The sequence below is a fragment of the Cucurbita pepo genome, chromosome LG02, assembly GCF_002806865.2.
Source record: "Cucurbita pepo subsp. pepo cultivar mu-cu-16 chromosome LG02, ASM280686v2, whole genome shotgun sequence".
NCBI classification, from domain to species: Eukaryota; Viridiplantae; Streptophyta; class Magnoliopsida; order Cucurbitales; family Cucurbitaceae; genus Cucurbita; species Cucurbita pepo.
The window spans coordinates 2,010,670-2,035,748 of record NC_036639.1 but is presented as its reverse complement, the minus strand read 5'-3'; the positions used below and the strand labels follow the sequence as shown (position 1 = coordinate 2,035,748).

Genomic DNA, 25,079 nt, shown 5'->3' with positions numbered 1-25,079 from the left:
GGAAGAGCACTGGCGTGGAAGGGGTTGAATTATGGAATGAGAGTGAGCTGGCAGTGCGTGGGTGGACGAAACGCGGGGATCGGATTCTGTAATTTTTACTAGTTACCATATGGGGAAGTGTTTTTCGAACCATTACTTTTACTTTTTTTTTATTTTTATGTTCTATGCTTTCAAAAAGTTTTTTTTTTTTTTTTTTTTTTTTTTTTTTTTTTTTTTTTTTTTTTTTTTTTTTTTNTTTTAATTTTGTATTCAATTAGGTTGACTTTCTAAGTCAACTCTACCTAATTCAACCAATAAAATAACGTTTAGGGTTCGAGTTTGTATGTTTATGTATTGTTGAACGGATAAAATAATATAATGATTGAACTATGTCAACTATTAAGTAGATCAATTCTATTATATTTATTCCTGCCACTCATTTTATTTATTTATTATTATTTTTTTTTTTGCATGGACCAGGGTGGAGATTCTCGCCAAAAATTTGTGAGGGACCGGGGATCGGATTTCGAGTAAAAAAAATTTCATTTATTTTTACCGGAATCAAGGATGGAATTCCCAGCATATAATATTTCTCTATTTATAATTGTGGTTAAAAATAAATACATATTTTATATTAAGCGGGTGCGTAGAACATCGAGAATTTAATCATTTAACTAACAAGTTTTTAATGATTCAAATTTTTAATCTCATATATATATATATATATAAATCTACCACATTTTGAAATTTTAATTTTAATTTTATTTATTATTATTATTTACATTTTTAATAATAAAGAAGGTCATGTGCAAATGGGAACCGGAGAGAATTGAGCACATTTATAATTTCGCATTAAAATTGAAATTAAAAAAAATACAGAATAAAAAATAAAATAGAAACGAAAAAAAAATACCCATTAATAATATTTATATATATATGTGACATAAATCATTCACTTTGATCATGTTGTTTTAGACAGTTTTAAGCACACGACATCATTGTCTAAAACCACTTTAATATGCTTAGTGATTAATTAACTAATTCTTTTATAAAAAAATATTAATTTATTCCAAATCTCATGAAACCTTGACTATTGTTTTTTTCCACACAAATATTTTTTAAATTTATATTATTATTATTATTCTATATTTTCTCGAAATTTGTGGGCCCAAAATTATTCAAATGATTATTAAAGTTATCAAATATATTAACTATAGCTATGTGAGTAATAGAGTTATAGATGTCGACGCCTTCTCCATGTCGATAAGTCATTTCAATTTCTATTCTCATAGAATTATTAAATGACGATTTCTATTTTAATTTTTGAATATTCTAAATATTTTAAAATTTTAGGGACAAAATTAAAATAAATTTCGATCGAGAATTTGAAACATTAATATATGTCGTAATATTTTTAGCAAAATTTAATGGGTTAATTANAAACTATGAGGACTTGCCCTAAGTAGTAGTTTCGGTGTTGATACATGGGGAATGTGGGAGGTTTGATTAAACCGTGAGGACCTTCCCTGAGTAGTAGTCTCGGTGCTGATACATGNTAGTAATTAAAGTGATTAAATGTTAGTACTTTATTATAATTTTAAATATGAAATTAAAAGAGAAAATTTTGAATATAGTGATTGTTTAATTAAGGAAAGCATGTGTGATGTTGATTTTTTGTTGACTTGGAAGCACTGTTTCCATTGTCCGTTTTGTTAGACTCCATGTGCCTACATAAAACGACACCGTATAAGTCAAATAAATAAATGGATTTTTATTTATTTATTTAATTTCTCACCCGCAAAATAAATGTTTATATATAAAACGTCGTCGTTTTAGGACAATTGTAGCTGAGAATGGGACATATACTGAATTTTATTTAATGTTTTTCGTTTGATTGTGTAGAAAAATAAAAATAAAATGTATTTTCTATGGCCTTATCTTCTTAGTGCAACTTGTTTTTTTTTATTATGATTTAATAAATTATTTTAAATAATAGAATTATACGAACAATTATTTGCATTAATAAATAAAAATCATTTTAAAATTAATGGTAAAGAAATAGAGGGGTGACTCGAGCAACTTTAATAAAATTTACCATCCAGTAAAAATTATAAAATGCAAAATACATTACTTACATCAGTTATATACGTAAAATGTTCTTAGGTTAGAGTTGGCCGAGTTGACCTACAAATCGACTCAAACTTTTAGGTCTCGTTTGATATTTTTTTTTTTTTTTTTTTTTTTTTTTTTTTTTTTTTTTTTTTTTTTTTTTTTTTTTTTTTTTNGGAATAAAGTGGGTTTATTTGAATGGAAAGGGTAACCAATTTTTTAAAAAATAGGGTGAGGATTTATTGAAATGCACACCAAAGAAAGAAAAAAATAATAATATATATATATATATATATATATATATATATGAGAATTAATTATTATATAAAAATGGGAATTGATGGGGATGGGATGGGAAAGGGAGTACTCCAATTTGCTAGGTGAGATAAGGTTTAAGGCCACTCCTTCATCTTATCTTTCTAGAAGCTTCGACTTAATTATTTCCCTCTCAACTTTCTAAAAATTTCAATATAGTCCCTGTAATTTCATTAAATTTTTATTTAGTAGTCTCGGTGTTGATACATGGGGAATGTAGGAGGTTTGATTAAACTGTGAAGATCTGCCCTGAGTAGTAGTCTCGGTGCTGATACATGGGGAATGTGGGAGGTTTGATTAAACTATGAGGACTTGCCCTAAGTAGTAGTTTCGGTGTTGATACATGGGGAATGTGGGAGGTTTGATTAAACCGTGAGGACCTTCCCTGAGTAGTAGTCTCGGTGCTGATACATGGGGCATGTAGGAGGTTTGATTGAACCGTGAGGACCTGCCCTGAGTAGTAGTCTCGGTGCTGATACATGGGGAATGTGGGAGGTTTGATTGAATCGTGAGGACCTTCCCTGAGTAGTAGTCTCGGTGCTGATACATGGGGCATGTAGGAGGTTTGATTGAACCGTGAGGACCTGCCCTGAGTAGTAGTCTCGGTGCTGATACATGGGGAATGTGGGAGGTTTGATTGAATCGTGAGGACCTTCCCTGAGTAGTAGTCTCGGTGCTGATACATGGGGCATGTAGGAGGTTTGATTGAACCGTGAGGACCTGCCCTGAGTAGTAGTCTCGGTGCTGATACATGGGGAATGTGGGAGGTTTGATTGAATCGTGAGGACCTGCCCTGAGTAGTAGTCTCAGTGTTGATACATGGGGAATGTAGGAGGTTTGATTGAATCGTGAGGACCTGCCCTGAGTAGTAGTCTCTGTTCTGATACATGAGGAATGTGGGAGGTTTGATTAAACCGTGAGAACCTGCCCTGAGTAGTAGTCTCAGTGCTGATACACAGGGAATGTGGGAGGTTTGATTAAACCGTGAGGACCTGCCCTAGAACAAAGTAGAGAATCCCTGAGAATGTGGAAATGAGTAGGGAGAGATTTTTCCCCCGTTAATTAAATGAGGTTAGGGACGGAGATTATATTCTATATTCCCATTCTTGCCCAAATCTCCATCTTTCCCTATCGAGCCCTGCTCACTTAGATATATGCGTGTCCGTTGTAATATTGAAATTTGAGTTTTTAGAAACGATGAGAATGTGGAAACGAAGACCGAGAAGACTTCCCTATTTCCGCCACGTTTCGTGAACATCTCTACCTCTAATCAAAAATATGTGTCAATTCATTGTATGAAAATGAAGGGCAACGTCACACGGTTAAGAGCCAACGAAAAGTCTACCAATCAATGCTCTTTACAACACCATGATTAGATTGTAGCGTATTATTAGGAGTGTGAGCCCTCCAAAACCCAACATGTTAGGGTTTTATTGGCTAAAAGCTTTCTCCATGTGAGAATGAATGATCTTTAATAAAGTTCGAGTTGGATTCATCTAAATCGACGGCATATGATTTAATCAGTTGAAGTATGTTCGGGTTGATCAAATGCAATTTTCACAATTGTTTTCGATAATAATAACGGAAGAAAGACGTTAAACGTAAAATACGAGCATCACGACCACAACAAATTCATCATTATGAAAAGTTCTTATCAGAGTCACGGTCGATATCACTGCTATCATCAATAAAAAACCCTTTAAGCTTATTACCCAGTAACTCGTTTTAAAAAATACGATAATAAAAGGAAGATACGAGTTCGTAGCTAAATATTTAACCTTAATAGGATCGTCCCGTTCCACACAACACCAACACAAGTAAAATGTTTATAATGGACAATTTTACCCTTTACTCTTTGTGCCTCAAACAGCCTAACACAAGTAAAATGTTTATAATGGACAATTTTACCCTTTGCCGTTTGTACCTCAACAGCCTCGCAACTCGTTCGTGTTGATATGAGTTTCTCGATTGATCGATAAAGAATATGCACGGGTAAATCTTTTCATTTTTTACGGTGAAATTTACCATTTTTATCTCTCGTATCCTAAATTTTAAAAATTGAATAAAATAAAGAAGATGTTATGTCATACTAAACTCCATGCTTCTTTACTTTTTTTTTTTATTGATTGCAATAACACATGGAATGGACCAAGTCCTATTATTATATCTTTTTCCTATAAATGTAGGGTTTTGGATTTTTCAATTACAAAATAAAATAAAAATTACAAAAATTGATTTTTTATTTTTAAAATTAAAATATTTAATTGAATCTTCCAATAAATGTGTAATAAATTAATTTGTTTATAAAAAAAATGTCAATTTAATCAAACAAAATTATTAAATTTAAAATAAATTTATAGTTTAATTAAAAAAAAATGAGGGTGAAATTAAAGGCGTGAATGAGGGGTTAAAAATGTCCCACATCGGTCCATTTATGATAAGACAAACTTGAGGGAGAGGGTTGTGAGTTATGGCTATAAAATCATTAAATGTTTCAACAAACTATATTTATGGTCACGTTACCATTAACCAAAGCCAAACCCTCCATTTAAGTGAAAATATATGTCTTATATTCATGTTGAGATCCCATATCTTCTAACGTCTTGTAAGTCTCAAATTCACCGCTAGTTGATGTTGTCTTTTTTGGGCTTTTCCGTTCGGGTTTCCTTTTGAGACGGTAAAACACGTCTGTTAGGGGAAGGTTTCCACACCCTTATAAATGTTGTTTTGTTCTCCTCCCCAATCAATGTGGGATATCACAATCCACCCCTTTCAGGGCCCAGCGTCCTCACTAACACCTCTCCCTAACATATGCATTTTACAATCGCGAGACTAAAGGGCCAAAAGGGACAATATTTGTTAGCGGTAGACTTGGGCTGCTAAACATTGAACGGTGTGTCAGTGAGGACACTGGACCCCAGAAAGAGTGGATTGTGAGATCCCACATTAGTTGGAGAGGGGAACGTTTGTGAAATTTTCAAATATTTTGAGGGTCGATTTTTAAGTGGAAGATGACTAGTGGGTACAAATTGCAATGTAACATAAAATGTAAGGTTATAATTGCAAATACTTGCTATAGACAATAAATAGGGAGATATGGGGATGTGGGGGGGTTTCATAAATAAGTGAAATTATGGGGGGCTTAGAAAATATGATAATGGCAGAGAATGGGCAAAAAGGAATTTTAAGAATGTCCTCAAATTCAAAAACATTATTCTTCCGACATTATTATAATCTTCAACACTGAAATTACCGCCGACATTTGACCGTGTCAGAGATTCACACGTACGATTTTCCTCAATTGGGCCTGAGCCCAAACAAGGCCCACGGATTTGGTGAAAAGCCCAATGGGTTGGTCTCCATCGTTAATGGGCTATAAAGTGGGCCTGAGCCCAGAACTAGACGTATGGATTACCTGTTTACCGACTTTCTTTATTTAACAATTTATCCGAATATTAATTAAAATGTGATAAAAAGACTAAAATGCCCTTTGACAAAACCATTCAAATTTCATAAATCAAGGGCTTATTTGGCAAAACAAAAAANAATTTATAGATTTAAACTTATCAACCGAAGCCCACCACTAGTAGATATTGTCTGTTTTGACCCATTACGTATAGTCGTCAGCTTCACGGTTTTAAAACGCATCTATTAGTGAGAGGTTTCCACACCTTTATAATGAATACTTCGTTCCACTCTCCAACCGATGAGGGGTCTTCCAAAATTTAATCGCCCTAGTTAAGAATTAACATTTCTTAACAGCGACATTACAACGGTTGTTCGTAAAAAGACCACAGATAACCGTTTCTATCAATGTCAAATCAAACAGCTCGAGATTAGAATACTCACCCGCTTACCAAAACTAGTAATTGTTTTCTTTTTAAAAAAATTTTAAAAAATTATTATTTATAGGAAAGGAATATAATAAATTAATAAATAAGTAAATAAAAAATAAAAAATAAAAAACATTATTCCCTCTCTTCTCTNTTCTATAAAAGATGCAATGATTTCATAAATAAATACGAGATTTTAAAAGAAAAAAAAATCACAACATGGCTGCATGTTCTTAACCTTTCAATAATCATTATAACACCAACGAACGTTACGAAAATTACTACATTATACGGTAATATTTATAGGGTAAAAAAGTAAACGTCACGTGGGGTTGAATACGAGACAGGTAAGAAATTAGAATATATATTTTTTAATTCAATTTAATATCATAGATGGAGACGTATAAGGTATCCCTGACCGCAACCTGAGAGCATTAAACCGATCGAGACGGGACACGAATTGAAAGTCTTGTAGGGATAGGAAGATGACGGAGAATACAATCCCGACCCGAGTTTAGGGCGAGAATTAATGCCAAAAGTGGGAGAGGGCAAGGAAGGGAAGGGATAGGGGTAAGGGATTTTGCAGCCTCCACTGCGCTGTATTCTGAAATTTTGCAGCTTTTAAATTCCCCATTCTACCCTTTCATTCAGTACAGCTTGTGGTGGCTATAAATTTTAATTTTAACCCAATTAAAATAATTAAAATAAAATGGTTAATATTTTAATTTAAAATATAATTAAAATTTGGAAGAGTTTAAAAAATAAAACAATTTTTTACAAATTAATTAAAATATTAATTATTAAATTTAAATGTTATGTCTAATAAAATTTTAAAATATAAACCATCCATTTTCCACACCAAATAATAATAATAATAATTATAAAGAAAAAGACTTTGGTTGGTCAACTCCTACTTAAACTTGGTCGTGCCTCCATCTTTGGTTGACCCTCTTTTAATGCTCCTCCATTCATTTCCCTTTCCTCAAATATTTAATTAATATTCTTAATTTTTTTAAAAAATAAAAAAAAAACAGTTAAAAAATAATATTAAAAACTAATTGATAGTACTTGAAGTGTAGATAGACGGTTAAATTTTTTTTAATTTTATAATTTTTTAAAATTTAAAGATATTTTTAAAATAATTAATTAAAAATAATAAATTAGTGAAGTAATTGTGTGGACATATTAATTATTGAAAGTGAACTCATTTATTAAACTGAAGTAATCAGCTGTCCAAAGTAAAGCGCCAGATCAGCTCTCATTAAAAAATAAATAAATAAAATAAATAATGATGAAATTAAATAATAATTATTTTGATTGGAGAGTTGGAGAGTGCATTTTAATGCAAATACAGAGAAATACAGAGAAGCACTTCTCTCACTCACCTGTCATTTCCGATTCCATCACCCACCAACCCACTTCTTCCACCTCCCCATCCAGCAAATTAGAGTTTGCAGCTGTCGGAGATTTTCTCTCTCTCCTCTGCAAACAATCTATCAAATTATAACCACCAACGGCTTAAACCGTGTGGTTCACCGGCTGTGATATTTGATGCAGAAGAAGAGAAGCTCGTGTACGACGTCGTTTTCGGGGAGGGCATGGCGGCTTACCCACATTACCGGTCGCAATTTGGAGACACCACTTTCACTAAGGTCTTCGTGGGCGGCCTTGCTTGGGAGACTCCCACCGACGAAATGAGACGTTATTTTGAGGAATTTGGTGACATTCTTGAAGCTGTTATAATTACTGATAAAATTACCTCTAAATCCAAAGGCTATGGCTTTGTGAGTTACTCTCCCTCGTTCTTTTTTTGTTCTTTCGTAATGTTTTTCGCTTCTAACGACGTTTTGATTCGATTCTTTAGGTTACGTTTCGTGACCCCGAGTCGGCTAAAAGGGCTTGTTTGAATCCTAACCCGATCATTGACGGGCGACGAGCTAATTGTAATATTGCTGCATTGGGACGCCCTCGTCCTTCGCCTCCACGAGGTTTCTAATTCAATTCCCTCTTCTTTTTTTATGTCTTGAGTTTCTCGTTCTTTGTTTTCCTTCTGTAGTTATTGCAATGGTAANACGACTTCAGAGTGGCGTAAACGTGCAATCGGCTTCGCCGTTGCAGTTGAACCTCCCGCCGCTTCCTCCGCCACCTCCGGTTGTGTATTCACCATATGGGTTAGTTTTGTTTTAACTTTAAACTTTTAATTTTGCCGGTCGGAATGAGCCATAAAAAAGTTTAGAACTTTTGTTTGGAGAAAGCTAGGTTGTTGGTTTTAGTGGATTATCCTCTCATGTGGTCATAATGAGTCAAAACAATAATCAACGTACCAACAACAAAACAGCTAAAACGATAGTTTCTTGACTTATTCGACGTTTTTTTTTAAGTTATAAATTTACGAGAGATTATTCAAGAAGACGGGTATATCGTGACCTGCAGTTTTATACTCTAAGACGAGTTTTTTTTATTTTCCAGATACCCGACTTACAATTCTGATTATAACTACCCCCAGCAAGTGAGTTTCGTCTTGTCTTGTTTTTTTTTCATTGTGGCATTTACTCAAACAGTTGATAGGTGTCACACAAACTAACTCGAACACTTTGAATTATAGCAAGCGGTATACAATCCACAACTCCAACAACCACAATTCTATCAGCAATCCCCATATTTCTACGGCTATTCTCGAACATTTCCCATTCCTTCACCGTCTCATCAACATCGTCTTCCTCCGTCTTACATGTACTACCCGACGCTTCCCCCAGCTCAATTCGAACCCTCCTTCAACTACCCTCCAGCTCCTCTCGTACCGCACCGCTTTTCTCCTGCAGGTACGTATCATGAATTAGGTTAAATTATAAATTTCAATAAGAAATTGAGTTAAAAATAAGTAAACGTCTTAGTTACCGTCACGTCATTTTGTTACATTTTGTTACGAGAGGGTTAAAAGTGGGGGCCACGTGGGTAAGGTAAGGGTAGAGCCATGTGAATGAGCTGTGTGTTGGGGCCAATGAAATGGTTGAGAGCAAATTGATGACAGACAGCTACTGAACTCACCTGCATTTCAACCCCCTTTTATTCTAAAACCCCAACTTTTTTATTTTTCAACTGCCCCCTTAATTTCTTTCCTTTTTCGTTTTCTCCCCTCTAATTTTCCAATTTTGCTCATATACCCTCATTAGGAGTAATGTTACCACCAAATACATACCCCCTTTACCCCTCATTATTCTTTCAAATTTTCAATTTAGTCCCTAATTTAATAAATATTTTAAATTTTAATTATATTCGTAAAAAATAAGGTAATAACTTAAATATATCATATGTTATTAATGGTTTTTTATTTTTTATTTTTTATTTTTTATTTCTTAATTTCCATTTTGGGTAGCTGTGTCCAGCTGCGTTTGAAAATGGACCACTTTGGTAACGTCTAAATTAAAATAAAACATTATTATTTATTAGCATAAAGTTTTGAACATTAATATATAAAAATATATATATTAATTTCAGATTCTCAGACATCTCAGACATGTCAGCAAACTGGAGCTGAAGCTGGAGAAAGTCCGACCACTTGACGCAGAGAATAAGAATGTCAAAAATCGAACCGAAATTATTGGTTCCATTTCTCACGAAAATAGAAGTAAAAAATGAAAAGGTGGAGATAGTAAAACTGTAAAAAGTTGACAACTTGATCAATTTGAGATCTTTTTTTCACCCATTTTTATCTCTGGCTGAGGCTCAAGGTCAATTTTTAGAGACATTCCATCTTTTTTGTATTTTTATTTGTTTGAGATGTTTTTTTTTTTTTTTTTAAATATTTATAATGAAAATATTCGAACCTCTGACCTATTATCGACACTTTCGAGAGAAATTGTAGAGGTCTATGTTGGGACTTGGAACTTCGGCTTTAAGGCCCATGTTGATACTACCGGCCATCAAATAATTAAGACCCTTAAAATCACGGTCTCTAGATTGAAAATATATTCTCTGTTGCGTGCGCTGACCGTGTTTAAGTTTCTAAATATTAAATTGTAACAACTCAAGTCCATCGTTATCAGACTCATAATTTTAAAATGTATCTATTAGGGTGAAGTTTCTACACCTCGCAGACCTTGATTGTGTTTAGGTTTCTAAATATTAAATTGTAACAATTCAAGTCTAAGTGAATCTTGGATCTCACAATCCACCTCCTTGGAGGCCCAGTGTCCTTGCTGACACACTGCCTAGCGTCTGGCTCTGATACCATTTGTAATAGTTGTAGCTCGTTGCTAACAGATATTGTCCGTTTTAGCTAATTACGTATTGTCATTAGTCTCATGGTTGCCCAACGTCCTCGCTAGAACACCACTCGGTGTTTGACTCTAATATCATTTGTAATAGGGTAAGTTCACTGCTAGCAAGTAGTATCCACTTTAGCTCGTTGCATATTTGTTATAAGTCTCACGGTTTTAAAATGCGTCCGCTAGGGAGATGTTTCATTCACTTCTACAACAGATGTGGGATCTCATATAAATGTTTTTTTTTTTTTTCTTTTAGTTTAAATAATGTCGTAAGGTGTTGGGTTAAGTCCCGCAACGAGCGCAACCCTCGTGTTTAGTTGCCAACCGTTGAGGTTGGAACCCTGAGCAGACTGCCGGTGATAAGCCGGAGGAAGGTGAGGATGACGTCAAGTCATCATGCCCCTTATGCCCTGGGCGACACACGTGCTACAATGGCCGGGACAAAGGGTCGTGATCCCGCGAGGGTGAGCTAACTCCAAAAACCCGTCCTCAGTTCGGATTGTAGGCTGCAACTCGCCTGCATGAAGCCGGAATCGCTAGTAATCGCCGGNGTGCATGAAGCTGGAATCGCTAGTAATCGCCGGTCAATCATACGGCGGTGAATTCGTTTCCGGGCCTTGTACACACCGCCCGTCACACTATGGATCTTCCTTCTTTTCACATTGCTATCAATCTCCATTCCAATTTCGGCGGAGAAGGGCAATCAAGCTCACTATGTGGGCACCAGCTTGCTAGCATCCCTCTTTATTTGGTCACCTCCACTAACTCCGGCGATAGCACCGCCTTGTCTTCCGCCGCCAGATCCGGCCTAATTATCCAAAAACTTTATTCCACTGTTTGCAAGCGCCATGCAAATTCCTTTGATCTTATGCAATTTGAAGTAAAAAACAAAAAGTATAAAAAATTAGCATAAAATAGAGGTTCGTGTTCATAATAATCGTCATCTCCATTGTCGTCACGTTTATCTTTACAATTTGCTGCAGGGGTACACACGAGTTATATTGAATTGAGTTGGAGAAATCTTTTTGACTAATAAAAAAGTTCGGGTTCATGATCCGAACCATCTGAATAGAATTCACAACCCAACCTAACCCTCTATTTTTGGGTTCAGTTGAATTGAGTTCTCGAGTTTATACTTATCTATATGCATGTTACATTAATAACTAAAATCTTATAAACCTTAAATATCAAACGGTTCACAAGTCTGGTTGCATCTACCACCTTTTTTTCTGTCATTATTTCACCTATAACCATTTAATAATTAATTATTTATTTCATATTTGACTATTCTCATTATTTTTTTTATTCAACTATAATCATAAATTCTAGCCGTTTTCAATTATTTAAAATTAAATAAGATAAAAATAATGTATCAAAGATATTATTCACATACCGGAGTAGATACGACAATAAAAAAGAACACGAAAAGAAATAAAGTTTAAATTTAAAGATGAGACGTAAAACATTCAAATCATGTTCGAGGTGCTTGCTTAACCCATAAAAAGACGTAAAAAGCTTACCAACTTCATTTGGCAAGGTCGTTGCATTTATACGTGAGGACGTATACCACCATGGAGAAAGACGTTTTTAATATCTAGTTGCTTCAATTTCTTGCCAAGTTGAGCGGTCGGAGATAAAATAATATGAATTATTGGCTTCGTAGTAGCTCGACTAAAATTTTAGGACGTGGATAATCTTATAAAATTTAATTTAATTGAAAAAAAAAACAAAAAAAAAACATAAAAACCATGACTTTAGCACAATGTTTTGTTAACAAAATAATAAATAATGCAAATAAAATTAATTTGGATTTTTGACTTTAAAACAGAGTACTAAAAATCCATCATGCGCCGCACTATTACGCGTCATCCTCCTCTCCCGCAGACAATAAATACCCTTTTCCCCATTTTCTTCGTCTCCACGCACAAATTTTTCACTATGGCTTCCATTTCTCTCCTCCTCCTCCTCTTCTTCTCTTCTTCAATTCACTCTCTCTCCGCCGCCGCCGCCACCGCCAGAAACCTTGCTTTCTTAGACCATCCCCTGGATCTCGACTCCTTTCCCTTTGAATACCACGGCGGCCGACTTCTCTCCGGCAATATAACCATCAATCTCATATGGTACGGCAATTTCAATCCCTCCCAAAAAGCCATCGTCGGCGATTTTATCGCCTCCCTCTCTGCTTCCAAATCGGCGATTTCCCGGCAGCCCTCTGTTTCCACTTGGTGGACTGCCATTAACAAATACTATAATCTTGCTCGGAGTTTAAAGAAATCCTCCCGTTTTTCTATCTCCTTGGGTTCTCAGATTCATGACCGGAAATATTCCCTTGGGAAATCGCTAACGAAGCGTCATGTTCTTGCTCTGGCAGCGAAGGGTCGGCGGAAATATGCAATCAATGTGGTTTTAACGGCTGCGGATGTCGCCGTCGATGGATTCTGTTTTAACAAATGTGGGTCACATGGGGTTTCCGCCGGAGCTCCGATTCAGGGGAAGCGGTATAAGTTTGGGTATATTTGGGTGGGGAATTCGGCGACTCAATGTCCGGGGCAATGTGCCTGGCCGTTTCATCGTCCGGTGTACGGACCACAGAATCCGCCGTTGGTGTCGCCGAATAAGGATGTGGGAATGGACGGTGTTATAATAAACTTGGCCGGACTTCTCGCCGGAACTGCGACGAATCCGTTTGGGGATGGGTTTTATCAGGGGACGAAGGAAGCTCCGTTGGAGGCGGCGTCGGCCTGCACCGGAATATTCGGTAAAGGTGCTTTTCCGGGATATCCCGGGGAGGTTCTGGTGGATGCTGGCAGCGGAGGGAGTTATAATGCGGTCAGTGGCAATGGACGGAAGTTTCTGCTTCCGGCGTTGGTTGATCCGATCACTTCCGTTTGTTCTACTCTGGTTTGAGAACTTGGAACGGTCTCATACGAAGAGACTAAACGGCGTCGTATTCATGTTGTACGGATTGAAATGATTTATTTATTTATACTTTATTTTTCTTTTTATAAATATAATTCACAAATTTAAAGAAGGTTATAATAAATATGTATTTTTATTTTTCTGATTATTTTGTGTGAATGGAAAATATTGCTTTTGATTTTTAAGTCTAATATATTTTAAATTTAAAATCAATTATTTCTAATTAATATGAAATTAGTTTAAACTAAATTAATCGAAATAGAAATATTAAGGTTAAAATTTTAGATAAAAATTAAGTTTTAGAAAGAAAAAAGAATTTATTAGAGAGAACAATAGAAAAAAAAAAAGCAATAAAAGACATAAATATTTTTAAAACATAAAATATANTTTAAGGCTTCCCGCTCCCGCCAGAGCTATATGGCGCTGTGTTCAAGGACAAGGCGGAGAATTCCAATTTTCCAGCGTCCTCCGTCGCCTGAAACTCTAGTTTTCATCCTTTCTAAGAAAATCCTCTCGCGGAATTTCGTCGAAATAATGGATTCCGATGACTTGAAATCTCCAGAATTCCTAAATCCTTCGCCCATTTTCCGGCCGCCAACCCATCGTCCTACTCCGGTGGCTAGCATTCCGGCCAGCAACCGTTCGAGTCAATCCATAATTCTCTCTCCGTAGAGTCTCCGTCGTTTCTCCTCATTACCATTTCCAAGCCCCCTCCAAAAGAATACATTCTCCCGACGATATACGTCACTTCCACGGTTCCGATTCTGGAAGAAATTTCCTAGGTTTCATTGTCGCTTTTTCCGAATCCGCTCGATGCCGGAAAATCTCCGATCCTTGTTTCCAATCCGACAATGTTAATTCCATCGTTTCGATTCTTGACACTCTGATTCAATGGGTCGACGAAATACCACCGGCGCAGATGGAAACCTCTCGTATCGAACATGGCATGCGCGGATGGTGGGAAACAGCGATTCTTTTATGTTTCGATTTCTCCCCGAGAATCTCTTGTCAGCTGCCATAGAAATTGTGCCCTATTTCACCGACAGCTTCGGGAATTCGAGCCGAATCGATTGTGGTACTGGCCACGAGACGAACTTCTTGGCCTGGTTGTATTGCTTGGCAAAATTGGGGGTAATCGAGGAGGAGGATTACCCGGCTGTGTTAATGAGGAAATTGCAGGTGGTTTATTGCTTGGAGCCTGCGGGTTCCCATGGTGTTTGAGGTCTCGATGACTACCATTTCCTGGCGTTCGTTTTAGTTGATAGACCGTAAGTATCTGAAACCCAACTCCATTCACAGTCAGGATATAGTTCCCATTATGCAGCACTTTCTCTTTGGATGGCTCATCAAATGGTCTGTATAGTATCAGTTAAATGTTTACATTTGTTGCAAATTTGTGCTCTTCATATATTCCTTAGGATACACAATGTTTGTTTTGTGAAGTTTTTGCTGAATTTTTTTTATGTTGTTTCTAAAGGCTGGATAGTCAATGAGTTCTATTTCATTAGATCAAATACAAGCTCAATGCTCTGGCTTGCAAGTTATTCATTGTTGCTCTTCATAAAGAATAATGTTTATGTTTATAACTAGTAAATCTTTACTGGCCTGAGAGTAAAGAGACTGGTATTGGCTTTGTTTTCATGGGAATGGGATTGAACATTTGTTCTGCTTCAAATTCTAGATTTCTATGTAATCATGTTCTGTAGATGGGATTATATGTCTCTAAACACTTCAGGAATCCTTTAAAAAATTAAGTTTTAGAAAGAAAAAAGAATTTATTAGAGAGAACAATAGAAAAAAAAAAAGCAATAAAAGACATAAATATTTTTAAAACATAAAATATAAAATTATAATTATTTAATATCTTTATATATATATATATATATATATTTATAAGAAAATAGGTAAAAAAAAAAATTAAAATAAACTTTTAAATTTATATAGGCTTATTTTTAAATTTAATGTTAAAATTTTTAAATTTTTTATTTTGTGGGTAGTAAATTATTGGATATTTTTAAAACATAAATTTTTAAAATTTATTGTTTTATTCGATGCAAAATTAAAATTTAAAATATATTAAATTTACGAATGATAAATTAGTTAATTTAAAAAAATTTAAATATGTCACTATTGTATTAAAAAAATTAGGGAGTTAATTGTACAAAAAAAAAAAAAAAAAAAAAAAAAAAAAAAAAAAAAAAAAAAAAAAAAAAAAAAAAAAAAAAAAAANTAATTCCATCGTTTCGATTCTTGACACTCTGATTCAATGGGTCGACGAAATACCACCGGCGCAGATGGAAACCTCTCGTATCGAACATGGCATGCGCGGATGGTGGGAAACAGCGATTCTTTTATGTTTCGATTTCTCCCCGAGAATCTCTTGTCAGCTGCCATAGAAATTGTGCCCTATTTCACCGACAGCTTCGGGAATTCGAGCCGAATCGATTGTGGTACTGGCCACGAGACGAACTTCTTGGCCTGGTTGTATTGCTTGGCAAAATTGGGGGTAATCGAGGAGGAGGATTACCCGGCTGTGTTAATGAGGAAATTGCAGGTGGTTTATTGCTTGGAGCCTGCGGGTTCCCATGGTGTTTGAGGTCTCGATGACTACCATTTCCTGGCGTTCGTTTTAGTTGATAGACCGTAAGTATCTGAAACCCAACTCCATTCACAGTCAGGATATAGTTCCCATTATGCAGCACTTTCTCTTTGGATGGCTCATCAAATGGTCTGTATAGTATCAGTTAAATGTTTACATTTGTTGCAAATTTGTGCTCTTCATATATTCCTTAGGATACACAATGTTTGTTTTGTGAAGTTTTTGCTGAATTTTTTTTATGTTGTTTCTAAAGGCTGGATAGTCAATGAGTTCTATTTCATTAGATCAAATACAAGCTCAATGCTCTGGCTTGCAAGTTATTCATTGTTGCTCTTCATAAAGAATAATGTTTATGTTTATAACTAGTAAATCTTTACTGGCCTGAGAGTAAAGAGACTGGTATTGGCTTTGTTTTCATGGGAATGGGATTGAACATTTGTTCTGCTTCAAATTCTAGATTTCTATGTAATCATGTTCTGTAGATGGGATTATATGTCTCTAAACACTTCAGGAATCCTTTGAACTTTCTTGTAGTAATGAGTTTGGGGGCCAAAAGGCCCCTACTCGTGGGTCGCTTGGTCGGCAATCAAGTGATGGGCACATGCGTCGTTTTTAACCCGGATTTTGATTTAGAGACATTCAGTCATGTAATCCAACATACGGTAGTTTCGTGCCGCTGGCTTTTCAACCAAGCGCGTTGACCGATTGTGCGAATTAACGGTTCCTCTCGTACTATGTTAAATTACTATTGTGGTTCTAATTAGTCTAGTGAGTTAGTTCAACTTCGTTTCTCATTAGTTAGAATCGAATTGTTACTAACTTGAGATCTACCCAGCTATTTATGTGTTTGCAGGCTTGTTTCGTAGAGATATCTTAAACAATATCTGAAGACCCATAATCTTGTTATTTTCCCTTCTCATGCTACCCCATTTTCTATTCTAGGAAGTGGGTAGAGTATAGAATTGGCTCTTTGCTTGTAGAAAAGTATTAACGCCAAAGGTATAGATAGAAGAGAACTGTTGATGATGATGAAATGACATTTGGAATTTGGGTTGCCAAACATCATTCATAGCCAAGCTCCTCTTGTCTCTTTCCTTTTGACGTTGCATGTCCATGACATCTCCATGTAGGATTTAAGATACAGCATCTAAGTGCTTGTCATGATTGGTTAACGACACACTCATTTTACACAAGAAGATTCGTTTACTGAAATTACCTTCACTTTTTCTTCCTTTGCAGGAACTGGATGGAAGAGCTCGGTTAATCTGTAAGGGAATCTTGTCTGATGAAGGTATGAATTTGCTTCTTATTACGGACTTTGGTTAAGAAAAAAAGCACTTTTCCCTCCCCTGTTTTGCTTCTTTGGTGGGCTTTGTTTCAGAATTAGGCCCAATCAAGGAGAGGAAGGGATCCATGGATTCACGAGTCGAGTAATATTATTTTATAGGCGTCGTATAAAGTGTCACGTCGCTTGGCTCAGGAAAATAATGGAATAAAAAGGACCTGCCTTGTCTGCTTCTTCTCCTTCTTTCTTTCTAATTAAAGTAGAGAGAAGAAAACCAAACGGAGGGTTTATAACACTGCTTCAGAGGGAAATAAAAGGCAGAGAAGAATGGGGTGTGGGTGAGGTTGATGAATGGTGATAAGGCTGTGGGGGCTGTGATTAATAACAGAGGCAATAATAACATCGACCATTGGACTAAATTTGTTGATTTGGGTACCTGAAATTTTGTACCAAGTTTCAATATTTGAAGCAAAATTTCACTATTTATGCCTTTTGTCATAGACTCCATTTTCATATGGTTACCTTTTTACCCATTTCTTTTTCTCCCAAACTTTATCTTCTTCTGCACTTGGCTCATTCAATAATTGATATCTCAATAAATTCCCTTCCACTTATATCTTAGCTTTTTGGTAAATGACTTCTTTTTTGTGTTTTTTTTTAAATGATTATTTACAGGGCAGGATTACGCGTCATTGGAACAGAAACGAGGACCAATTTTGGAGTCAAGTGTTGGTAAAGAGGAAAGGAAAATAAGGGTACTGTTTCCTTCTTGCTTTCCTTTTCCCCAAGTTTTGGTTGAATTAAGTCAATAGGGTAACCCGGAAGATTTGAACTTTCAAATTACCCAGCGTTGAAAAGAAGAGCTCTGGCATTAATTTTCACGTTTTACTGCCTTTTCCCGTTCCACCTCCTCCTTCCCCAATCCTTGACACCGACACCTGTAGGTGCCATTAGTTGGAACTTGTAACTTGAAACTTCATCCTCCGTTGCTTTCTCCTCCTCCTCCTCTCTCTCGGAGAAGGTATTTACTGCCTCAGTCACCTCAGTAATAAAAAATTCTCAGAAGGAAAAGGAAAGTAAAGTTTTTGTTTTTGTTTTCTGATACCGATGTCGTGCCAGTAAATTTCAAACATCACGTTTGCTTATTTGTTATTATTACAATTCTTACTAACATCTCTGATCGAATGAAAAGGAAATGAAAAAACTAAAATAACAGTTGTGTCATTCTACGCTAGTCTTGCGTCTTCCTCACATCTATGCAAACACACACACACACACACTTATCCCGTTTGAGCATCTTTTTTTTTTAACCTCATTTCATAACATTGCGTCTCTTTCTCTCTTACACTCATTGGGTTTTCACTTTTTTGAAATTTTTGTTTCTCTGCTGCTTCCTTGCCTGCATTCAAGCTCTTGTTAGGTGGGTAGATAGCTCTCTCTCTCTCTCTCTCTCTCTCTCTCTCTCTCTCTCTCTCTCTCTATCTCCCCTTTCTCTTCCCTCTCTTGCTTTTGCTTTGTTTTGTTCTTCTCTCTGCTGAATGAACCGGTGAGCTTCCTTTTCCTTTTTGGTTTTGCATCTTCGTTCCTTCCCTCAATCGATTTCAATAGGAGGAAAAGAGTAGTTTTTCCTTTTACAAATTTAACATCACCCACTTAGCTACATGGGTTTTGTGTTCTTCTGTCCATTTTGTCTCTCATTCCATGGAGCTTCACATTTGCTGAGTGGTTTAGTCATCTATTTCTCTGTTTTGCCTGAGGTCATCTAACTAACTTCTGGGTTTTCTTCCACTAACAACTTCGTTTTTTTGTATGTCTTTTCTCTTCATTTTTGATGCTTTGTATTTTACTTCTAAATATTTGGCTTTTTATCAGTATTTTTAGTTTGGAACTTATTGATCTGTATGTATGCTTGCCCTTGTCTTCACATATTTTCGTTGGTTTATGGTTTAGATTTGATTTTAGGCTTGGAAATTTATGCTTTCCTGTGGTGAATGAATGTGTTGGGGGATTTCTGAGTAATTTGGATCTCAAACTGTGCCCTCTTCTCCACGGCGATTTCTTAAGTTCTTGAGATGTTTGTTTGATGTTTTATTCGTCGGTTTTGAGTGTGCAACTTCTCCAAATGTTTGACAAAAGGAGTGTTTTTCTATCTTCAGGCAGCGATGAACTGTGTAATTGACTTTTCATGTCTTATCTTTTCAAGCAGACTAGAGATGACAGAGGGAAGCGATTTCAGGCACTGGGATGAGCTAATACCGGACGCTCTGGGGCTAATTTTCAGTAAACTCCCACTACAAGAGATACTTACCGTTATCCCCAGAGTCTGCAAATCATGGGCTAAAGCAGTGCTTGGACCTTACTGCTGGCAAGAGATTGACATTGAAGAATGGAGTAGCCGATGCCAGCCCGACAATGTCGATCGAATGCTTCAAATGCTTGTCAATCGAAGTGGCGGTTCGCTTCGCAAGCTCTGCGTTACTGGCCTCCATAACAGCAACATTTTCTCCTTTATCGCTGATCAGTAAGATATAAACATTCCCCTCTTCCCTGAAACTTATTTTTCTGGATGTCGGTGACATTGATTTTTACTGCCTTTCTTTTAAAATGAACATATACTGGCTTTGAACAAGATTGCTATGGTTGGTGCTAACTGGATTTGTTGGTGTTAAATGGAGTATTTTGTGATGTTGGTGTTTTGTTTTGTATTGGTTTTTCAAGTGCTGGCTCTCTCCAGACATTGCGGCTGCCAAGGAGCAATATAAGCGATGCTCTAGTAGAACAGATTGCTGGAAGGCTTTCTGCAGTTACTTTTTTGGATCTAAGCTATTGTGATAAAATCAGTGCCAGTAGTTTAGAGTCTATAGGAAAGAATTGCAAAGCTTTGGTTGGAATCTGTCGAAACTTGCACCCGTTGCATACAGCAGGTATGCCGTTGCTGGACGATGAAGCGTACGCCATTGCAGCCACAATGCCAAAACTGGAGCACCTTGAAATGGCCTATCACCCTCTTAGCACTAAAAGCGTGATGACGATACTGTCGAGCTGCCCCAATCTCGAATTCCTCGATTTGAGAGGCTGTTGGGATGTAAGGCTGGAAGACAAGTTTGTGGCTGAGAAGTTCCCAAAACTAAGAGTGTTGGGGCCTCTGGTTAGAGACTACTACGAGCGAAACGAATGGGATGAATGCTCAGACTACTCATACATCTCTGACGACTTGGCTTGGGACTTCTCTGCAGATTACTTCGACGACGATGCCGAGAGTTATGACGATCCATGGGACGACGAAGACAGGCTAGAAGGACTCGAGTTGAGATTCTATGAAGGAATAGATGAAGTTGGTGGAGGCTTTGGTTGGCCTCCCTCCCCTTAACTAGTAAGTGATGTCGTTTTTTTTGTGTTTGTGAAATTGTTGCTCTCTCTGTGTTTTGTTTCTTAGCTTCCTACTTGGTATCAACTCGATGCTTTTGGGACTTAGTGGATTTGTAAATTCTCTAATACAAAATTTAAGGTATTTTAGTTCAATCCGTAAGTTTTGATGAGTTCTAAGCTTGTTGAGTCTGCCATATGCCTTCCTGCCTACCCGTCCGTCCCATCAAACGTATTAGTATTTGTTCCTGTTTGACCATTGAATCGGTTCAAACCGTTTGCTTAAGGAATAGAGGTTTTTGATGTAGTTACACACGTTTTTCAATGAAACTTGTCAGGTTGCACTAAGTTACTTACGGATGTATGCATGTAGTTCGGGAATACACTGAGTACACCCTACACACAAGCAGCACCCGAGCGTGAATGAGATGACATGTGAACTATGGCATTGAAGATTTAAGGTATTTTAGTTCAATGTGTAAGTTTTGATGAGTTCTAAGCTTGTGAGTCTGCCATATGCCTGCTTGCCCGCCCTCCCCCATCAAACATAGAAGTATTTGTTCCTATCTGACCATTGAATCGGTTCAAACCGTTTGGGTAAGGAATAGAGGTTTTTGATGTAGTTACGCACGTTTTTCAATGGAATTTGCATGGTTGTACTAAGTTACTTACGAATGTATGCATGTAGTTCGGGAATACACTGGGTACACACCCTACACACAAATAGCACCCGAGCGTGAATGAGATGAGATGTGAACTATGGCATTGAAGATTACCTAGTAGAATAATTGTACCATCAAATTTATTTACAATATATATATAATTATAAAACAATGAATAAATGTGGATGTGTGTGTTTGTAAGTTTGTGGATTTGTTTTTGGTAGGATTAGGGAATTATAATAATGAATTAAAGGGAGTCACATGATGACACGTGAGAGCGGTCCCTCGGTAGTGGAGTTTGCACGTGTTCAACTTGAGATTTCCCTGCTCTTCTCCAATCTTCATTTTTAGCATTTTATGCCAATTTTATATTTAATTTCGAGATTTTGAATTTTCATCCATTTTTACCAATTCAAAAGAGATAAATTTACTTTTACCAAGACCGTAAATTATACACTTACTGAAAATGGGCCGAGTAAGTGGGCCGATATTGGCCCAATAGCCTGAATAAATGACAACATTTTAGCCCATCTAAGGCCCAAAATAAAAAGAAGGAAAAGGAAAGGAAGAAGAACCCGTGCGTGCCAGCTGTTTAGTACATGTCAGGCTGTCAATCCGAAGATTTCTAAATATAAAAATAAATAAATAAATAGAAAAGCTGTCGAAACAGAAAACGCACAGTTTTGAACATCGTCTCTGAACCATCCGTCTCAATCCAACGGCTCAGATTTAATCTCTCTCTCTACTCTGGTCTTCGTCCTCAACGCAATTATCGCTCCTCTCTCTCTCTCTCTCTCTCCCTCTCTCTCTCTCGCGCGCGCGGAGAGAAAAAGAAAAGAAAGAACACAGAAAGAAGGAAAAGAAAAACTATCGAACCCCCAAATTCTCCAGCTCCTTCGGTTTCTTCTCGCTCTACTTCGAATCCTGCTCTCTCAGATTCTTCAGATCTAAGCGTTCCTCCTCGTTTCTGTAATGGCGGTCGCCTCTTCCCCTCGTGAGAAGTATGTTTACATGGCCAAGCTCGCCGAGCAGGCCGAGCGCTACGAGGAGATGGTTGAGTTTATGGAGAAGGTCTCGGCCGCCATAGAAAACGAGGAGCTTACCGTTGAGGAGCGGAACCTTCTCTCTGTTGCTTACAAGAATGTTATTGGAGCTCGTAGAGCTTCCTGGAGGATCATTTCTTCCATCGAGCAGAAGGAGGAGAGCCGAGGGAACGATGATCATGTTTCCGTGATCAGAGAATACAGATCTAAGATCGAGAGCGAGCTCTCTAACATTTGTGATGGGATCCTCAAGCTTCTTGACTCCCGCCTTATTTCCTCCGCTGCTTCTGGAGATTCCAAGGTGTTTTATCTCAAAATGAAGGGTGATTATCATAGATACCTGGCTGAATTCAAGACCGGAGCCGAACGGAAGGAGGCTGCTGAAAGTACCCTCACTGCTTATAAATCTGCTCAGGTTTGATTCCGTCCCTGTTTTGATGATGCACATATCGAAATCATTCGGTTGGTTAGGGCTCTTGAGATATCTCGTACTTATTCTCTCGTTCTTTCCCAGTGTTATTCGAATGACGTATGATCTTCCATCTCGTCTCCTAGTTTTAATTATCTGATATTCTACTGTTTAGTCAAGATTTCAAATCGGCTTATCATATTTCCTGCTTATCATTGCCACTCGATTGGCTCTCATCCGTGTGTTTTCTCTCAGTTGAATATTCCTTGGCATGTAGATCTTTACGTGCTTGATCAAATTTCCTGCGTCAAAGAGAAAATATAGTTTATGCTTGTCTTCTAACTGTTTCGAAATGGATGTTGGCTTTTCGAAGAATCAAATTCGTGAAAGTACACTTGTACAATCTTTCCCCAATTTTCCTTTAGCCGATTCTCTTTTGATTGCTTATTTTTTCTCTAAGAAATTTGATTTCCTCGCTCTTGAATTCACGAGTTGATCTGGGGAAGTGGGTTTCAATATGCATACAACTTATTGAATGACAATTTTTATTAAGAGTTATCGAACAATCTAAATCGTAAGCAGTTTCTCTATGGATTCTTCTAGTTTTGCAGTGAGTTGCCTTTCATTGAGGTTCGAGTAGTCAATAACGATCGTGATAAAATTAAACCAATTATTGTTCTAATTGGCTTGTGTCTCTTACGTCTACAGGATATCGCAAATTCTGAACTTGCTCCTACTCACCCCATACGACTTGGGCTGGCTTTGAACTTTTCAGTGTTCTATTACGAGATCCTGAATTCCCCTGATCGAGCTTGCAGCCTCGCCAAACAGGTTACCCGAACTCGAATATATTGTGTGCCTTTGTTTCTTGTCCTGAAGCTAGTGATTTGTCATATACAAAGCTGAATTTTCTTATTCCCCTGATTGAATGAGCCATTTTTTTGCTTCTCTTTCAACATTTACCGAAAATTGGGTGTAGCACTGTAAGTGGGTCAATTTGGTACAGATTTTGGCTGATGTTGAAAGGAACCAACCCCCCTTTCAATAGTGTCACACCCAATTTTAGGTAAATATTTATCGTTTTGTTACAAACTGAACCGACCATGCCATGAGAATCAATATAACTGTCTGAATTCAACTATAAAACCAAGGCAAAATGAATCGATACTAACCATCCTAACTGTCCATATCTGAACAGGTTGAAATATTTTGGATTTTGAATATTATGAAATTGACCTATATTTTCTCATGAAAAGAAATTGAACTACTTTTAACTTGTATTCCCTTCCTAGAACTGTATATTTACTGTTCAACAGTCCGAAATGTCACTAGAAGTAGTCTATAAATCATTCCAAATCACTTACCATTGCACTTCTATAGGCTTTTGATGAAGCAATTGCTGAGTTGGATACACTGGGCGAGGAATCATACAAGGACAGCACTTTGATCATGCAACTTCTTCGTGACAACCTCACCCTATGGACTTCAGACATGCAGGTAAACTATATGGTCATATTTCATACGCTAAATCTTTATCGACTATCTGCACCCGTGTTCTAAGTCCTGGGCTTGGCACTTTAAATTTGCTTATGTATAAATCTTTTCAGGATGATGGAGATGAGATTAAAGAAGCAGCTCCCAAGCGCGACGACGAATAATAGAGAGCATATTGATTTGCACGTGCAGGATTCAACTTCTCCTTTACATGTTTTATTCTGGAGAAGTGCTTGTTTGGAAATTTGGCTTTTCTATAATTATCTAGGTATTTCTTAGCCTTGTTATCATCACCACACTCTGGAAAAACGTCCTCGTTTGTCTTTTTTCTTTCATCCTCCTCCCTTTTTACCCATCAATTCCATATCTCTGAATTGGCTATTTTTCTCAGAGTTCTATATATTATTAAGCATATCATGTAATTTGATCTTAAACTTTACCCTTGTCAAGTATTTATATGAACTCCATATGCCGTCTGATTTGAATCCTGGTGTTCATGATTGTGGCTATTTTCATCACCAATCAATAAGAATAATTTGTTGTCCATGTAGAGATGATAAGTTTCTTTGATATGTCTGTCATATTAGTGGGTGGTCCTGATGTTGATGCGTATTGAAAGCGTCACATGTAGTTGTAAGATCTTGTGTTGATTGGTGAGTTGTGAGCTTAAAGAACTTCCAATTCCAATTCCAATTCCAATTCCAATTCCAATTCCAATTCCAATGCCAAGCAGTGGCTAGCATCCTTCTGCTTTAGTTTTCAGTTTCTGCAGGCCTGCCTGCCTGCTTGCCTTCGGCT

The 25,079-nt window shown here is 36.8% G+C and overlaps 5 protein-coding genes and 1 pseudogene across 13 annotated transcripts; all 6 read left to right on the top strand.

Annotated features, from left to right (window-relative positions):
* Positions 1–7,588: 7,588 nt before the first annotated feature.
* LOC111788270 (RNA-binding protein 38-like) lies at positions 7,589–9,998 on the top strand. The gene is made up of 6 exons (XM_023668585.1): positions 7,589–8,020; positions 8,101–8,225; positions 8,309–8,407; positions 8,706–8,745; positions 8,842–9,058; positions 9,735–9,998. The coding sequence occupies exons 1-6, from the start codon at positions 7,835–7,837 to the stop codon at positions 9,797–9,799; spliced, it is 732 nt and encodes a 243-aa protein (XP_023524353.1). The 5' UTR covers positions 7,589–7,834; the 3' UTR covers positions 9,800–9,998.
* Positions 9,999–12,438: 2,440 nt separating this feature from the next.
* LOC111788240 (protein EXORDIUM-like 1) lies at positions 12,439–13,530 on the top strand. Its single transcript, XM_023668531.1, has one exon. It carries the CDS (start codon positions 12,443–12,445, stop codon positions 13,409–13,411), a length of 969 nt encoding a protein of 322 aa, XP_023524299.1. The 5' UTR covers positions 12,439–12,442; the 3' UTR covers positions 13,412–13,530.
* Positions 13,531–13,822: 292 nt separating this feature from the next.
* LOC111788247 lies at positions 13,823–15,013 on the top strand (annotated as a pseudogene).
* A 739-nt stretch (positions 15,014–15,752) lies between these two features.
* LOC111787624 lies at positions 15,753–17,456 on the top strand. The gene is made up of 5 exons (XM_023667642.1): positions 15,753–15,977; positions 16,098–16,151; positions 16,505–16,669; positions 17,262–17,313; positions 17,404–17,456. Exons 1-5 carry the CDS (start codon positions 15,753–15,755, stop codon positions 17,454–17,456), a joined length of 549 nt encoding a protein of 182 aa, XP_023523410.1.
* A 526-nt stretch (positions 17,457–17,982) lies between these two features.
* LOC111788238 (F-box protein FBW2-like) lies at positions 17,983–21,336 on the top strand. Of its 9 annotated transcripts, XM_023668522.1 has the most exons (4): positions 18,784–18,853; positions 19,511–19,828; positions 20,026–20,680; positions 21,012–21,336. In XM_023668522.1, exons 1-3 carry the CDS (start codon positions 18,846–18,848, stop codon positions 20,675–20,677), a joined length of 978 nt encoding a protein of 325 aa, XP_023524290.1. In that variant the 5' UTR covers positions 18,784–18,845; the 3' UTR covers positions 20,678–20,680; positions 21,012–21,336. The 9 variants fall into 9 exon arrangements, with proteins under 9 accessions (XP_023524296.1, XP_023524295.1, XP_023524292.1 ...); XM_023668528.1 differs by lacking the exons at positions 18,784–18,853; positions 21,012–21,336 and adding an exon at positions 17,983–18,062 and having other exon boundaries at positions 19,514–19,828; positions 20,026–20,846; XM_023668527.1 differs by lacking the exons at positions 18,784–18,853; positions 21,012–21,336 and adding an exon at positions 18,481–18,727 and having other exon boundaries at positions 20,026–20,846.
* Positions 21,337–22,020: 684 nt separating this feature from the next.
* On the top strand, positions 22,021–24,766 carry LOC111788266 (14-3-3-like protein A). The gene is made up of 4 exons (XM_023668575.1): positions 22,021–22,793; positions 23,496–23,618; positions 24,168–24,284; positions 24,395–24,766. The coding sequence occupies exons 1-4, from the start codon at positions 22,308–22,310 to the stop codon at positions 24,443–24,445; spliced, it is 777 nt and encodes a 258-aa protein (XP_023524343.1). The 5' UTR covers positions 22,021–22,307; the 3' UTR covers positions 24,446–24,766.
* The last annotated feature ends 313 nt before the right edge of the window (positions 24,767–25,079 follow it).